The sequence below is a fragment of the Vidua chalybeata genome, chromosome Z, assembly GCF_026979565.1.
Source record: "Vidua chalybeata isolate OUT-0048 chromosome Z, bVidCha1 merged haplotype, whole genome shotgun sequence".
Lineage (NCBI taxonomy): Eukaryota > Metazoa > Chordata > Aves > Passeriformes > Viduidae > Vidua > Vidua chalybeata.
Window position 1 is genome coordinate 63730707 of NC_071570.1, and position 17043 is coordinate 63747749.

The following is a 17043-nucleotide window of genomic DNA, read 5'->3' on the forward strand; positions in this document are numbered from 1 at the left end:
AACTCTGGGATGGAAGGAATTAAAAAATCATTCATTTGTGTCTGCTATAATAATTAATACAACAATCCTCTAAACATTATTTCAGATATCTTCTCCTGCTTGAAAACATCTCAAGATTTGCATCTTCACTACTCAGGTAAGCAGGAGGCACAAGAATGACAGATGAGGAATATAAGAAATTAAAAAGAACATTTGTTGTCCCTTTGTCATCCACTGTGATTTTCATTTTGAGGACTTGCACAATCACCCACTGCTAAGAAGGTTCTGTGTTAATTCATGTCTAACACACCAATGAAAGGATTATTGATTTATTTTTCTTTTTTCTGTTGATAATTGCTTCATTCTGCGTATTTATGGCAAATCCAGAGCAGAATGTAGATATTCACTCTCAAAATATCAGTGGAAATCATGAATACAGGTCAGCTTCCTGAGCAGGCAGAAGAGGCACTAGTTTGTTTATAGCCGTCAGTCTCCTCACACCTCCCAAACCCTCCTTTGACTTCTTCAATTAATTGGTCCTGTACTACTTAATCTGTGTTTGTATATCTATGAACTCCTGAAAATCTGGCAGGGAATAAATCCTTTGAATGTTAATTTCCTGCAGTCCTGTCTCTCCCCCAGCTGAGCATGCACAGATTTTTCCACAAGGCCTGGATGTCAGTTTTTCCAGGAGGAGAAGAGACCAGAAATTGCCAGTAGATGTCACCATTGCCTACAGAACTTGGCCTCCGGTACAGGCAGGGCTGGAATAAACCAAAACTGTTAGCATCCTTCTTAAATTCAAAATCTACACAGTTTTCACTGGGAATAACATCTCCTGGCTTGCAATCAACTGTACGGACGTAGTTTCTCTGGCAGGGTGGCATTCTTGCAGGTATTGAATTGTTGTTTGTCAGGCATACTATTTGAGATGTTGTTGGACTTTTTAGCACAGATGGAAGTAGTTTCCCTTATGAGCTGACAAATGTCTTCAGAGGTTTTCAGTGTAGGTTTTCTTTCCTCAGGAAGATTAGGACAGAATTTAGCCAACTAGGCCCAAAAATCCTGCACTACAATTCTGTACCATTTTAGCTTTTGTGTTATTCTTGCTATCAATTTGAGCAAGCAAATACAATCCTGCCTCTCTGAATATCCAAAAGAACTAGATCTTTGTCCCAAGTTTGGCAGCTGCTGCAAGTCCATGTCACATGGCTTTTCAAAGTTCTAGAGAGACTGCTGACAGGGTCTGACAGATGGCATAGATTTTAGCAGCTTCTCTGTTCACATCCTTCTTCCTGCTATGCGCTGATTTCATGATCAGTGTGCTCTTAGTGCAGCACCAAAGGAAGGTCTTGTTTTTCAGTCCATGCTCCAACATTGTTCAGACATTGTAATCAATTCCTATTGAATTTGGTATGTGTAAACAACCTTGAGTTGGAGTATGAAGTGCAGCTCTTCTCAAATGAGGACCCCAGTTCATGGGGTGGATGTGTCATGGGTGCCCTTTGCTCTGCCCTTCTGGACTCAGTATTATCTCCAATTACATTTTGCTTAAAGAGGTAATCTGAAAAGAAGGATAGCTGCTGTCCAAACTCCATAAATTCCATAAGCTCCAGAGTTTGTTACCATGGCTTTTTGTTACTCTGCAAAGAAACACAGCTCTGCTGTGGTTGACTCTCTTCTTTGGTTCACTCTCTATTTCTATTGACTTCATCCATTGAATAGGGGAATTAGACAGTCAGAACTGTAGCGTCCAAGTTGCCTCCTAGTTCTAGGAGGTCCTTATTTTACATCTAGGTCCTTATTTTACCTCTCTCTTCCCCTTCCTGATAACCCAGTCATTGTGACTGAAGTTTTGAAGGTGTTTGCCTGAGAAATATGCTGCAAGTTAGGGAGATATAATAAAGCTACTGATGTTTTTTGTCAAGAAGCCTGAATGAAGAAACAGTACTCTGTGCACGGGAAGTCTGGATATTCCTGTCATACCTTGCTAAATCTCCAGGTGCTTCTAACCCTGACAAGACAGAGAATGAAGGCAGTTGGGGTCAAGGCATCTCATCAGCACAGTGTGAGTGTGTGTTGCTGTACTGGAGTTGGCAGGACCAGGATGCAGAAGCAGTCCTTTGTGAAAGGAGAAGGATGAGGAGGTAGCAGAAGAAGTCCTTCTAGGCAGGGTGCAAGGGGCTTCCCCAGAGAGCCTGCTTCTTTGGAAGGATGGAATTCACAAGCAGGGTGAGATATGATGGGTTGGTATCTGGCCAGGAGGGTATGTGGCTAGGTCCTGGAGGTTATTCTGAACCAATTCACTTAATTTTCTGGTGATGAGAAGGGGGTCCCTTCCATGTTGGGGTAGTGGAATTATACTTGTTCACAGTATTCATGTGTGAATTTTCTGCCTCTCTTGTACTCTCTTTTACTAATACTGCTGCTGTTACTTTTCCTATTTCATTGCTGTTTAAATTTACCTTATCTAAACCCATGGTCTTTAACTGTTGTGTCTCTGATCCTCTCCATTCCACAAATGGGAGGAGAGGGAGGGAAATGAGCGAGCAGTGTTTAGTCTAGAATGTTTCCCCACTGATGTGGGAAGCACCACTCCTAAACCATAACGACTTTATTTGGTGCTTCATGTGAAATGTGAAGAGCTGAGATAACAACAGATGTGGTAAGAGTGGGTGGGAAACAAATATTTGTTGTATTAGGTATGTCACAATGCTGTAACCTCACCCTGTATGTTTCAGTGTAGGCACTATCTGCCCATTGAGGTGCTCCTTTTCTGAGCAGGGAGAGGGATCAGGATTGCTTTGTTGCTGAACTGTGTGATATCAGCTTATGAAATGATAACCTCAAGGGCAGTGATGTGTAATGATAACCTCATTTGTGATGTGCATTCAGCGTTGGTCTTCTACCCTTACTTACCTCAGGCACTGACTTTAGGAAACCATTAACTATGTCCTGGGCTGTATCAGGCACAGCATTTCCAGCTGGTCAAGGGACATGATTGTCCAGGTCTGCTCTGCACTGGTGTGGTCTCACCTTGAGTTCTGTGTGCAGTTTGGGCATCACAAAATAAAACAGACTTTAAGCTATTACAGAGCATCCAAAAGAGGGCCATGAGGTCTGGAGCAGAAGCCTTGTCAGGAGCTGCTGAAGTCAGCAGCTGTCTGTTCAGCCTGGAGAAGAGGAGACTGAGGGGAGACCTCACTGCTATCTTCAACATCCTTATGGAGGGAAGTAGAAGGGCAAGTACTGATCTCTTCACTCTTGTGACCAGTGACAAGACTCAATGAACTGGCATGAACCTGAGTCAGAGGTTAGTTAGTTGGGTTTGGGTTGGATCTCAGGAAAAGGTTTTTCACCTGGGGAGTGTTTGGTCACTGGAACAGGCTCCCCAGGGAAGTGGTCATAGCACCAAGCCTGACAGAGTTCACAAAGCATTTGGGCACCCAGTGTGACTCTCAGGCATAGGGCCAGGAGTTGATGATCCTTATGGGTCTGCTTCCTGGTGGGTCCCTTAGCATATTCTATGATTCTGTTTTTCTGTAATAATTGTACTCAGCCTGTGAGCAAAACAGGGAAGGATTATTTCCCCCAGCTTTTCACTCCTTTTTCTTTCTTGAGGCCTGTTACAACAGCTTTGGAGGATTTAAAATTCCCTTTGGATATTAAGGAAATCATGCTTTTGTTGCTAAGTCTGCCAGGTCTCTTCAGTGCAGTCTTACCCTGATTAGAAACAGGGATTCTTAGGAGGGTCTTTCAGAGATCTACCCTGAGGGTGGATAGTCATGATTGGCCTGTAATGTGGGAGAAAATGGGCCAGCTTTTGAAGGATTATTTTGCTCCAATGGCTTGGAAGTTCACTCCTGAACAACTACAGGACCCTGTTAAAGTGGAAGAATATTTGAAAGAAAATTGCTGTAGCAGCTCCAGAGAAACAGAAAGTTCTGCAATGTGCAGGGCCCTGGTTACTATTTATCAGACTGCTGTCAATACTAGACTGCATCCTCAGGGGGAAGAAGAGGAAAGCAGAACAACAGGCACTGTGGCCACTCAAACTGCAACTGAACCACAGGAACAACCTATGCTGGTACCAGTTGCTCCTATACAGAAGACATTCTGCCCAAACAAGTTTGCATACTTAAGAGGAAGCAGGGCCCTCAGAATGGGAAACAGGACCAGAGAAAATCACCCCTTAGGTGAGCTGCAAGGTATGTGAAAAATTATCAGCCACCAGTGAGAAGAGTCCCTGCTGACCTGGCAGCTCTGATGTTTGGATATCACAGCCCATGATATGAAACTATATGGTAGTGGAACCAATGAACTGGAATCCCACATCCCCCGATGTGGGCATTGACAAAGGGATTGAGAATAGGACAGAAACTCAAAAACAGAGGCAACTCCTGTCAAGTGTGAGGGAGTGGTGACTACCTAGCTCTTGCAATATGAAGATCATCTTTTTTTCCTCCCTACTGGCCTGCATCTTGGCTGTGGAAAAGTCTTCTGCAGAGCCTCCCTGCCATTGAGGGAGTCAACTGTTCCTTCCATTTTTTTATCATCTGTGAATTAGCCTAATAGCCCATCAAGCAAGATAAACAAGAAATTTTCCATGCCTTACCAGTATGGACCAGAGTCTCTGCTACTGGGAGCAAGTACCCCCCTGCTCAAGAGAGAGTACACACCACGAGGCACCTGAGGTTTTTTGTGTCTGACCATGGAGAGGACATGAGGAAGTGGGATGGAAAACCCACCTCTGCCCTAGCAGTAGAAGTACTTGAGTTGAAAGGAAGAACAACCACCAAATGTCACTCCGGTTTTCAATGAGCAAGTCCTTAGACAGAATAGGAGAGCTGATGTTACTTTCAATCCTCTTGCAGGGACCTTGAGCTTGTATTTACAAGAAGTGAACAGTGACTACTTTGACCAGAATTAGAGGGGTCCTTCCTCCAGCCAAGTCCTTCCTCCTCCAGGGGAAAGGGACAATCAGATCTATTGGATTGTGGGGATTTCATGGCCTGGCTCATCAGACTAATGAGAGTGGGCTTTAGTTGACCCCAAAATATCATGTACCCTGATGCCATCAAGATATGTAGGGGCAGAATCCATCTCTATTCCTGGGGTGACAGGGGGATCCCAACGTTTGACTGTCCTGGAAGCTGAAGTGACCCTGACTGGGAATAAATGGCAAACACACCTCATTGTGACTGGCCCAGAGGCCCTGTGTATCCTGGGCATAGATTACCTCAGGAGAGGATATTTCAACAACCCAGAAATCAGGCTTTTGGGAGAGCTGTAGAGACAGAGGAAGTTAGACAAATGAACACCTTGCCTGGTCTCTCAGAGGACCCCTCTGCTGTGAGGTGGTTGAGGATTGAAGAAGAATAGGTACTGATGGCTACCACAACAGTGTAGTATTGGCAATATTACACCAACCAGGACTCCTTGACACCATCCATGAGATGATTCATGAACTGGAGAGTCAGATAGTGGCCAACAAGACTTGCTCTCTCTTTTATGACCCTATGTGGCTAGTGTGTAAGTCCAGTGGAGAATGGAGACTGACAATAGTCTGTCAGTGGCCTGAAGGAAGTCACACCACCACTGAGTGCTACTGTGCCAGACATGGTGGAACTTCAGTATGAACTGGAGTCCAAGGCAGCAGAGTGGTGCCACCATCAATACTGCAAATGTGGTTTTCTCTATTCCTTTAGCAGCAGAGTGCAGACCACAGTTTGCTTTCACTTGGAGGGACGTCCAGTACATCTGGAACCAGCTGCCCAAAAGGTGAAAATACAGCCACAGTATTTCCTTTGGACTGATCCAGCCTGTTCTGGAAAAGGGAGAGGCTCCAGAACATTTGCAATACATGAATTAAATCAACTTGTGAGACAACACAGCAGAGGAAGCTTTGCAGAAAGGGGAGAAGATAGTCCAAATCATCCTGAAGACCAGTCCTGCCATAAATCAAAGTAAGGTTTAGAGACCTGCACCAGACATTCAGTTTTCAGAAGTAAAATGGCAGGATGGACATTGTCAGATTCCAATGGACATAGGTCAGCAAAGTAGCAGCTATGTCCCCACCAACCAGCAACAAGGACACACAGGCTGTCCTACACAGTGTGAGTTTTTGGAGAATGAATAATCTGGATTAGAGTCAGATTGTGAATTCTCTCTATCTTGTGACTCAGAAGAAGAATGATTTTAAATGGGATCCTGAACAATAGCAAGTTTTGAACAAATTAAACAGGATATTAATTTGTAGCAGTAGCCCCTGGGCCAGTTAGGACTGGAAAAGATGTGAAAACTGTGCTCTACACTGCAGATAGGGAGAATGGTCCTTCCTAGAGTCTCTGACAAAACGTGCCCATGGAGGTTTGAGGATGATCCCTGCAGATCAGGAATACAAAGGACTCAAGGCCTGCTACACTTCAACTGAAAGAGATCCTGGCAGCTTATGAAGGGGTTCAAGCTACTTCCAAAGTGATGGACACCAAACCACAGCTCCTCCTGGCACCCTGATTGCCAGTGCTGGGCAGGATGTCCAAAGGGAAAGTTCCTGCCACACATCATGCCACTGATGACACATGGAGTAAGTAGATTGCTCTGATCACACAACAAGCTTCAATAGGAAATCCCAATCACCCAGAGATCCTGGAAGTCATCACAAACTGGCTCAAAGATGAAAAATTTGGAATATCATTGGTAGCAGAGGAGGGAAAGGTGACTTGTGCTGAGGAGGTCCCAGCATATAACGAGTTACCAGAAAATGAAAAGTTATACACTCTCTTCACTGATGCTTCCTGCTGTAATGGAGGGACACATCAAAAATGGGAAGCTCCTACATGGCAAGTCACAGAAGCTATGGAGGGAAAAGGTGCATCAAGTCAGGTTGCAGAGCTGAAAGACATCCAGTTGGCTTTAGATATCACTGAATGAGAGAAATGGCCAGTGTTCTACCTCTACACTGACTTGTGGATCACAGTAAATGCTGTGTAGGTATGGCTTGAGCAGTGAAAAAAGATAAATAGGCAGTGCAGAGGTAAACCCATGTGGGCTGCTGGAAAGACACCACTGCCTATGTAGAGAAGCTGGCTGTAAGAGCACATCATTTAGATGCACACACACCCAGGAGTTGGGCTGCTGAAGAACGTCCCAACAATGGACAGGTGGATTGGGCTGTTGAGATTAAAGTGTCTTGGGTGGATCTGGGCTGGCAGCATAAGGGTGAATTTTTTTCTGGCTCATAGGGCCCATGACACCTCAGGTCATTAGGGAAGAGATGCAACATACAGATGGGCTCGTGAGAGAGGGGTGGACTTAACCATGGACACTATTAACCATGGACATTATTTATAACTGTGAAATGTGCTGAAATGAAAAGAGGGTAAGGCTCATGGTTAAAATCTAAGTATGGAGAGGCCTGGCATATCGATTGTATTGCAAATATGCCAAGGCAAGCTCTATGTACATACAATGAAAAAAACACTGGATGTTGGAGATGCACCCTGTGCCTCGCCCCACTGCCCAGAACACTGTCTTGGCACCCCTGAAAGAGGTCAGTCAGACAATAGGACCCATTTCAAAAATAGCTTCATAGAACCCTGGGTCAGAGAGCACAGTTTTGAAGTGGGTATCATGTTCCCTGTCATGCACCAGCCTCTAGGAATGTTTAACAGTAAAATGGATTGCTAAAAACCACATTGGTGGGACCTTCAAATATTGGGATCTACAATTAGCAAAGCCTCCTAGTTAGTTAACACTAGAGGCTCCACCAATCGAGCTCAATCAAAAGCTTAATCTACTGCAGAAAGGGATAAAGCCCCTGTGGTGCATATAACGAATATGTTCAGGAAGTCAGTTTGGATTAGTCCTGTCTCAAACAAAGGCAAACCCACCCATGGGATTGTTTTTGCTCAATGACCTGATCGCTCTTGCAGAGAAATGCAAATGAATGTGGAAACACAATGTGTACCTGAAGGGGATTCAATTTTTGCGTGAGAACAGTCTGTAGTGTCGAACTGTGTGTGTATTGTTGGTTGCTGAATGATACTGGCACTGTGTGCCAGAACTGCCATGGACAGTGAGTATGGACTGCTCCAGATACACTGGTCATGAGCTCATGATGCAGCCTACAACCACCTGACAGCACACCAGCACTCCTGCTCTGGAAGACATCTAGGACAGAGAACCCATAGCCATGGACTCAATGAACTCTACAGATATCTTGGAGGGATGGCCATTGATTATGGACATGATACCAGTGCTTATGTACATATACATCTCTATCTATATATATGTATGTAGTTGGAAGGTGTATGGTCGTGAAGGACATGGTACAGAAGAAGGGTGTATCTGACTTCTTTTTGGCAAGTGCTTGGAGTTCTGTGGAATCCTACTATTTGTTTCAACTAAGGAAAAGGTGTAGGTGATACAGATTAGCTAATCTGTGTTGAATTATTTTGACAAAAATTTGGGCACTTTTGGTTATCCCGAGTGCTTTCTGACTTTTAGCTAACCATTATCATGCATGTGAGAATAGAACTGAAGTCTACAGTTCTACAGTGCCAGTCTGCCGCAACTCTTTAATTCTCTCTTTAATTCTCCACTGACTAAAATAGTTTCATTATTTGTTCCCCAAGAATGTAGGAGACTTCCTTCTCCAGTTTGCTTTGGCATGGCATTGAATCAACCAAACCTAATTTGCCTGGGTTGAAAAATGGAGTGCAGACCCAGTGCTTCTGGGTATCAAGAAATACCTTCCTAAAGCAGCTCACCTCCTTCATTTCCTTCCGGTTGTTTTGGGGTTTGGTTTTGGTTGATTTGTAGTTGGTTGTGTTTTTTTTAATCTGACTTTTTTGTCACCAGTTAGTTCTCACTCATCTCCACTGAAAATTCTCTCTTTTAGAATGCACATCTCCAGAGTCTCGCAGATGTTTACATCTAACCTGCCCCTAAATGGACAAGTGCTACAGCTGAGGCCTGAGGCAGTTGTGTTTGGGTTGTTGAAGGATGTTTGGTTTCTTAAAAGAGGGAAAGTGAAGAATTTATCTCCATTTCCTAGGGTATATTAACTTCTGAAATGTCTAAAGGAGACCTGGACTGTCAGCTGTCACTATAAATTACACTGAAGTTAATCCTGTAGGAGAGACTGAAGCCTGTTGAAGCCTGTATGAGAGTAATGATTGAAACTGGAATTTCAGCTATTATTCCAGGTGCAAAGCTTTAATGCTAACTGAGTTTCTGGTATCTTTCTGTCCTGTTTCTGGCTAGGACAGGGTTAATTACTTGCAGAAGCCAGCCAGGGGCCTGGCTAGGACCCAGAGGTTGTTCTCTACCACTGTCAGGTCATTGCCAAGGCTTGGGGGGAATGGAATCTCTTCTGGGGAGGAGGGGTCCCTTCTGGATGGAGGTAGTGTTGTCTTTTCTATTGCCAAGGTTTTCCATGTGAATTGTTCATTTTTTGTGTCCCTTGCCATCAGTTTGTTGTTGCTTTTCATTTCCTTATCTCGCTGCTGTTTCCAGCAAACTGTTCTTATCTCAGCCCATGATCTTTTCCTTCTGTGCCTCCAGTTCTCCTCTCCAGCCTCAACAGAGGGAAGGACAGGGGGTTGAGGAGGAGTGAGAGAAGGTGCATGATTTGACATGTTTCAGTGGGAACACCAAGATGTGGAATATCATTCCTGAAACACAACAGTGTGCAAAGGAAAGTTGTAGTCTGGGTAAAACAAATGGTGATCAGATGTGACACAGTATCACACTGCTGCCTCCTCCTTGGCTTTGTACATTTCAGTAAAGTGCAGCCAAGCGTCTTTGAAACTTAGCCAGCTTGTTTTTCAATCTAACGGTGAAATCTATGTTCTTTGCAGCTGTTGAAAGAAACAATTTAATGCGACTTGCTCAGACCATACCATTTACACCAGTCCAGCTCTTTGGTGAGTACCAACTTCTTGCTTATGTTTTACTTTATAAATAGTTGGTGATGTTTTAAATTAATATATATTTTAAAAACTGTGTTTGAGAAATTGTCTTGGATTTATTTCAACAGTTCTTATTTTCTGAAAGAGACAAAATAGGATAGAATTGTAGTTGTGCAGTAGTTTAGGGACTTCTGGAGGTCACCTTGTCCAACTCGTTCCATGAGCAATTCAGATCAGATTGCTGAGGCACTGTCAAATTGCATTTTGATTGTGTCTGTAAATAGAGACTCCTCATTTTCATTGGGCAACCTCTTCCATTGTTTGATTGACTAATAATGAATCCAGGGTTTCTGCCTGTATTTGTTGAAGTTTCCCTTGCTGTAGCTTGTATCTGTTAGTATTCATGTGATTGCTGTCAAGCTCAGAGATGAGCATAAGTTCATCTTTTATGTATCCATCCTTAGGACAGCTGAAGACAGCCAGAAGTTTCCCTTTAACCTTGATAACTTCGTTCTTTCTGTTTCTCTTTCACACACACTGACACAAACACAGATACATATGTAAATCTATGTATAGAATATGCCATCAAGAAGAAAACCAGGTAGTGATTTATAAAGCATTATCCCTTTATCCGGCAGAGAAAACTTTTAATGTCTTTAGTGTCAAGTAAAAAAATCTTTGCTATAACTGAAGAGTGGTAGAGCATAATCCATAAGTTTTTGGGAAGAGTTCTGAAAATAGTGTGCAGTATTGGCTTACAGCAGCAGAAGGTCTGCCTCTAGACTCTTGATATCTAGGTGCTGCCTTCTCAATGGGTAGAATATTTTATCTCACAGCAACTAATTGCTGATACTTGCAGCATCATAGGATTTCTTGTGACCTTGTTACTGTAGATAATTAAAATAGCCATGGCCATATTAAGCATTCTAATCTTTGAAGCTCCTAGGAGATACCTTTCTAGGTATTAAACTAGTCAAAAGATAATAAAATTAAGATTTAATGTAAGATTAAAAAATGTGTCTAGTTATACTGTCTTTATTCAAGTGTCTGTCTTTTATGTAAGATACTGACTTTTCCAGTTGCTTTATTTTAAATTAAAATATGCTTAAATTGCTGGATTTAACAGCATCTGCATTTGTGCTAATTGGTGAAAAGCAAGCTCAAGAGCGGGGAGGAAATCTACTAGTCTGAATCCAGTTTGTAATTGCTTATGACGGTCTTTGCCATTTTGGCAATTTAGTTACCTCGTCATACTTACCAGCAAAAACCTGTTTCTTATTAATTAATATTACAAATAATGTGAGCTGTAGGAAAGAAAGACAAATTAAAAAAAAAATCAGTCCACTTTGCTATTAATTTACAAATGGTGGCAACAGAAAAGTGCTGTTGATTCTGCTGCAAGAGAAGAACGCCACTGCAAATCTCCAGGGGGAAAGAGAGTGCATCTCAGTTAAAGCTCACTAGGTTCTACTTGCAGCAAAAATCTTACTAGCAGGAGCAGAACACCTTAAACATTTCATCATTGCATATAACATTGTAATTTCTAGGGGAAAAAAAAAATCAAAATATTAGTTTAAAATACCCAAACTGTAAGCTTCCTGATAATTTGCTTTAGCTTGTTTTCCTGGAAATGCCTTTTTAAATCTAATTTCCCTGACTCATCACATCATGGCCAAGTCACAACTTTTGAAACAAACTCAGCTCTCTGTGGCACAAGGTAGCACTCTTGACTACAGCCAATATTGTATCAACTACAAAATTAAATCCCTTTAATCTTTAATGCTAAATAACTATTACAAACTGTTTGCCTTGTTGTCATTATTTTTCCCCTAGATTTATTTTTAGCTATTATTTTAAACTATTATTTTACCTGTTTTTAGACTAAGATTTGAATTCAGATGTTCTGCTTCTGCAGGTTTGTTTGGGTGTTTGTTGTTTTTTGGGGTTTACTTTATGAAACACAAAATTAAAGGAAAAATTCAGGGATTGTTCCACAGATTATGATTAACTGAAGTCTTACTAGAAATTCCCCTTCGACATAAGTACATAAAGAGAGGGAATTACACACGGGATATTTAGCGTTCATACACTGGAGATAAAAATGGTGACCTTTTAAAAATAATTTTAAATGACTGCTATAGACTATAGTATCAGTGAGCTTTATTTATGTGGAAGAATCCAGGAGGTCTTGAATTTACCATTGTTTTGAGGCTTAATACAAGCTCTTTGGACCACCTATTATCATAGTACAAGAATGAATGTACTAAATAGTATAAGATTAGGCTGGGGAAGTTTTCAGACAGATGAACAATTATGATAAATGTCTCTCTTTTTAAAGAAGTGTGGCTTAGAAAGGTGTGTAAAGCCATACGTTATTTAAAGACACCAAAAGAAAATGCTGTTCTGTCATGTCTCTGCCTATAACTTTTGCTAACAAAATTTCTTTTTATTTAAGCTGGAGAAGAAGTGACAGTCTATCAGCTAGAAGAGAGTTCACCTATGAATCTTGATAAAAGCATGTCTTCGTGGTCCCAGTGTGGCACAACTGCAATGATCCAAGTCCTGTCACGGGAGGAGATGGATGGGGGTCTGCGGAGGGCCATGAAGGTCATTTGTACTTGGTCTGAGAGTGATGCATTAAAGTTGGGACAAGTATTTATTGTGAAGTCTTTCCTGCCAGAGGTGGTTCAAGCTTGGCAAAAGATCTTTCACCATGGCACAGTATTACATCTCTGTCTAAGGGTGAGTTCAGACCTGAAGGAACACTGACTGGCCTGATGTTAGACTGCTTACTTGTTAATGTCTTCAACAAGGTTGACACGTGTTTTGATGTTATCTTTGGAAAGAAAAAAAGTTTTGAGGAGGTTGTATATCCCATTTGTAAAAAATAGATAATCAGGGTATGTGTGTGTTTGTTTAGTTTTTTTGACAAATTCATGACACCCTTCTTCATGAAAATGAAGTGGTATTTATTACATTATCTTTTTTTCAGGAGATTCAACAGCAAAGGGTTGCCCAGAAGTTAATCTATACCTTCAACCAAGTGAAGCCTCATACTATTCCCTATACTCCAAGGTAAATTCAATGTCTTCAGGTACCAGGTGAAAGAGGTTTTGCTTTTCAGCCTCCTTTTCTGTTGTGGGTTGCAATGATAATGCAGTGGTAATGATAATGTCTAAGGATAGTGAACGAACTTTTAGGAGGAAAGGTAGGAAGCTTTGAAGCTTGTCTTTATAGTTACATGTAGTGAAAAAATAAACATTCTGTTCCGTAGACTTAAGCAAGAACTGCCTTGTACATAATTAACTAAAACAATTTGATATAGTTCATTTACAGTGCAGTAGGGTAAATCAGATTATGTTTTTTGTTCATAAGCTATACTTTCTGGTCAAGTGCTTTGTTTTTGAGAGTTGTCAGACCAAGAAAGCCTTTGTTCTCTCTATTGTTTGTACCTACCTACCATTGTTGAAAATGCTCCAGCCAGAGAAGACATGTCCTCCTTTTTGGTATGCTTGCTCTGCAAGCATCTTGATGGCTGCTGACTGTGAGGATGCTTATCATCTTGCCAGCTGCTGACAGATAGTATTTATATTTACAGGTTCCTGGAAGTTTTCCTCATCTACTGCCATTCAGCAAAGCAGTGGTTGACCATTGAGAAGTACATGACCGGTGAATTTCGGAAATACAACAACAACAACGGAGATGAGATTACTCCCATCAGCTTGCTGGAAGAGCTGATGCTGGCCTTCTCTCACTGGACCTACGTCTACACCCGTGGGGAACTCCTGGTCCTGGATATGCAAGGTGACTGCTAGCATAGGATTGCTATTTGAAACCAGATGAAAAGTAATAAACTCAAAAGAGAATTTAGTACTGAGGGGCAAATTCTCCCTTAAATGAGAATATGCAAAGCTCAAAAAACTTCTGGATATCTGTTATGGGATGCTGATGAATGAGAATCCACAGAAACCGTCTAGGTTAATGTAGGTGTAATGGGAAAATAATATTGCTTCAAATGCCTCCAGGCTGAAAGACAAAAAGAGCAGTTAGATAAACTGCAGGAATATTTCATCCAGCTCCAAAAAAGCCACTCCACTATTAAGATATTTTTATTTTTCCTAAGATGTATAAATAATACAGAGATTCAAATGTACTCATGTACTCATGCACACAATGTGTATGTAAATGTCAAAATAGGTGAACTATCTGCATTTTTTTATTGTTCATATTAATAAATCTGTATGCAGTTTAAATAAGCTGTAAACCTGAATGCTATTCACGAAGTCTAGTGACTCCTTCAAAGAGCATGTGATCATTTTACTGTACATATGTAAGTGGGAAGATGGCATATTTTGAGGAGATAAAACAGTTGACAATGTTCAGAGGAACATCACCCATCAAACAGCAGAAACACTATCACTTTTCATTTCTGTCAAGGGAAAAGTCTATGGGTAGCCAGAGACTTAACATATTTATATTTTACAGCATCCAGAAGCTGTAAGTTACAAAAAAGACATATTTACTATGCAAAATAAGCCTATAATTCCATCCTTGCCTTGATTTGCTTTAGCTGTACATAAAAAAAGAGAAATGGTACAGAAAGAATAAGTGTGTCTCTGCCATAGCCTATTAGAATTTGTATGAAATTTGCTCAGGTTTATTACATAACTCTCTCAGTTCCAGAGCAACTGTGTTGGCTTAAAAATGGAGAAATTAAACATCTATATAAATTTCAGTTTTCATCTTAAACAAATTGAGATCAGCTCTAGTTTTGGCATTGTGTTTAGTTCTCTAAATGTGGAACTGAGGAAAAGTGCAAGGGCTGCTCTTCTTGGAGTTCTATTAGGATGAATCTAGATAACAATTTACTATTTAATATCATGGCCATCTCCACATACACATACATGTATATACACATTTTGCCTAATTTACATCAACTGAAATGGCCTATATTTCAATCTGGGGGTATTTCAGCCACATTACGCTGTCTCCAGAATCTTTATTTATGTTGCAGAACATAAAATTACTATGTTGAAATAAAAATAATTGCATTTCACATGGTTACATGACCATAGATTTTTCATTAGTGTAAAAGCTCAGCAATTTTGACAGATTCAAGAAAAGATGGCTTTCGTAAAGGTAGTATACTAAATCAGTTTGGTGAAAAGTGCAACATAGGTATCAGCATTCAGGTATCATTTCTTTAATATGCTTCCTTGGCCACCCAAATGTAGAAAGGGATAACAGATGCAAATATTTGCACATCATGAAGTTGTGGCTTCTTGTGTTTGTTACCTTGAAGAGAATGTGTGTCTGAAAGTAGCTCTATTGATATTGGTAAGATCCATATGTGATTAGTACCTTTATTCCAAGTAAAATAAGAATATTTTGTTTGGTCACAATTTAGTTAGTTGAGCTTCAATATATTTATGGCATTTTCATAAACTTTCCATCTACATATAAATTGACCTCAAAGCAGCTGAAGACAGAACTGTAGTAAGAACTGTAACTGTAACTCTATTACAAGTACTTTACACATTTTTATACTCATAGAATTTTCATTCTACCTCATGACCACTTTAACTATGACACTTTATGATGTACCAAGAAAATGGTTAATTACATCTTTTGTTAAGTGCCAGGGTATGAAATCATGACTACCTTCCTTTGTAACACACACAATGTTTATTTTTTGTAGGTGTTGGGGAAAACCTTACAGATCCATCTGTGATTAAACCTGAAGACAAAAAGTAGGTTTTTTTCTGTTGAAATTACCATTCATTTCAGATATTCTGCCAACAGTCTGTATATTTAGGATGGTTTTCTATATTTTGTGGGGGAGGTTTTAATTTTTTTTTTCACATGGTGTTTGGGTTAAACGACAGTATGATGCCAATGGAGAGACTGCATTTTCTCCTGTGCTTTGGAGGACTCTGTGTCCCAGCTCTCAACATGTGGTAAGAGGTGTATGAAAGGTGGGAGAGTCTGCGCTGCTGTGCTGGGAGCAATCTCTTCACAGAGTTGTATGAAAGATATGAATGTGGCAGTCCAGTTTCCCCTGACTTTTTCTAGGAGTATAGGGGGCCACAATGGCTTAAGAGGATGAAGAGAGGGCCTGGCACTTTAACCTCTCCAATAGGTTTTACTGCTGCACTTAAACATGCAGCATGACTTCAGAGATGTGATATGAAGATGGTAAATCATGAATGGAAACTTACAAAAACTGGATAGATTAGACACACAGAAATAGCAGTCTGCCTTTGTGAATCAAATTTCAGAATCAGAACTATGGCTGTTCTCCCATTCTGTGACCTGGCTCTTCAATGGCATTTCCTGTAGTAAGAGCAGAAGCGGTGGTGCTGATGACTGCTCTCCGACAGCTCTCCTACTCTCCCTAAACCCACACACCTCCCCAGATCTGCCCTGACATCCCTTCCCCTCCCCTGTCTGATGTTCATCTTGACTGCCCTTGCTCAACTCATGCCATTTGATTGAAGGGAAGTCTCATGTTTGGAAGATAGGAAGATGCAATGTAAACAATGTAATTTAATAAAAAGGGCAACTAACTATAGAAATGTCAGATGACTTGCCTACAACTTGGAAATCTAAGTTAATTTTGTAAGCAAGTTCTTAGTTCTGGGACCATAATTAGTATTTCAAAAATATAAGTAATAAACAACTGTCTTAATGCTTAATTATGACTGTAGGTGTATTGTACACATAAAATTTATTTTGGAAACAACAAAGATATGAGAGCAAAGATATGCTGAGCACTTCTCAATGACAAAGTCTTTGCCCTAAGTAGGCCATAGGTTCATGACAGAAGCATATAGATAACTCAAGTTAGATATGCAGAGAGGTCAAATATGTAGTTGTTCTTGAGATTTTAGCAAATACTTTTAAGACACAGATGTATGAAATTCTGATTTGCTACTGTTCAAATAGATTTTTTATATCAGCGGTTGCATAAACAGTAAACAGTTATTGCTGTAAACAGTAGAGAGACACTGACCAAAGTAGTTTCACAAGACAAGTCAGCTTATCCTCTTTAAAATAAGGAAAATATTTATCTACATTATTACCATGAAGTTTATTTTCATTAGTGTTCTTCTCTATTGTTTTTGCTATTAAATAATTTTGTTAAATTGAT

General features: G+C 40.7%; 1 protein-coding gene across 1 annotated transcript in view; it reads left to right on the forward strand.

Annotated features, from left to right (window-relative positions):
• TRPM6 (transient receptor potential cation channel subfamily M member 6) overlaps nucleotides 1–17043 on the forward strand; it is a 76579-nt gene that overhangs the window by 55162 nt on the left and 4374 nt on the right. Inside the window, exons 34-39 of the mRNA XM_053932539.1 lie at nucleotides 86–136; nucleotides 9843–9908; nucleotides 12349–12635; nucleotides 12886–12968; nucleotides 13492–13697; nucleotides 15592–15643. Of these exons, the coding sequence (XP_053788514.1) occupies nucleotides 86–136; nucleotides 9843–9908; nucleotides 12349–12635; nucleotides 12886–12968; nucleotides 13492–13697; nucleotides 15592–15643 (745 nt within the window). The remainder of the gene's footprint in view (nucleotides 1–85; nucleotides 137–9842; nucleotides 9909–12348; nucleotides 12636–12885; nucleotides 12969–13491; nucleotides 13698–15591; nucleotides 15644–17043) is intronic.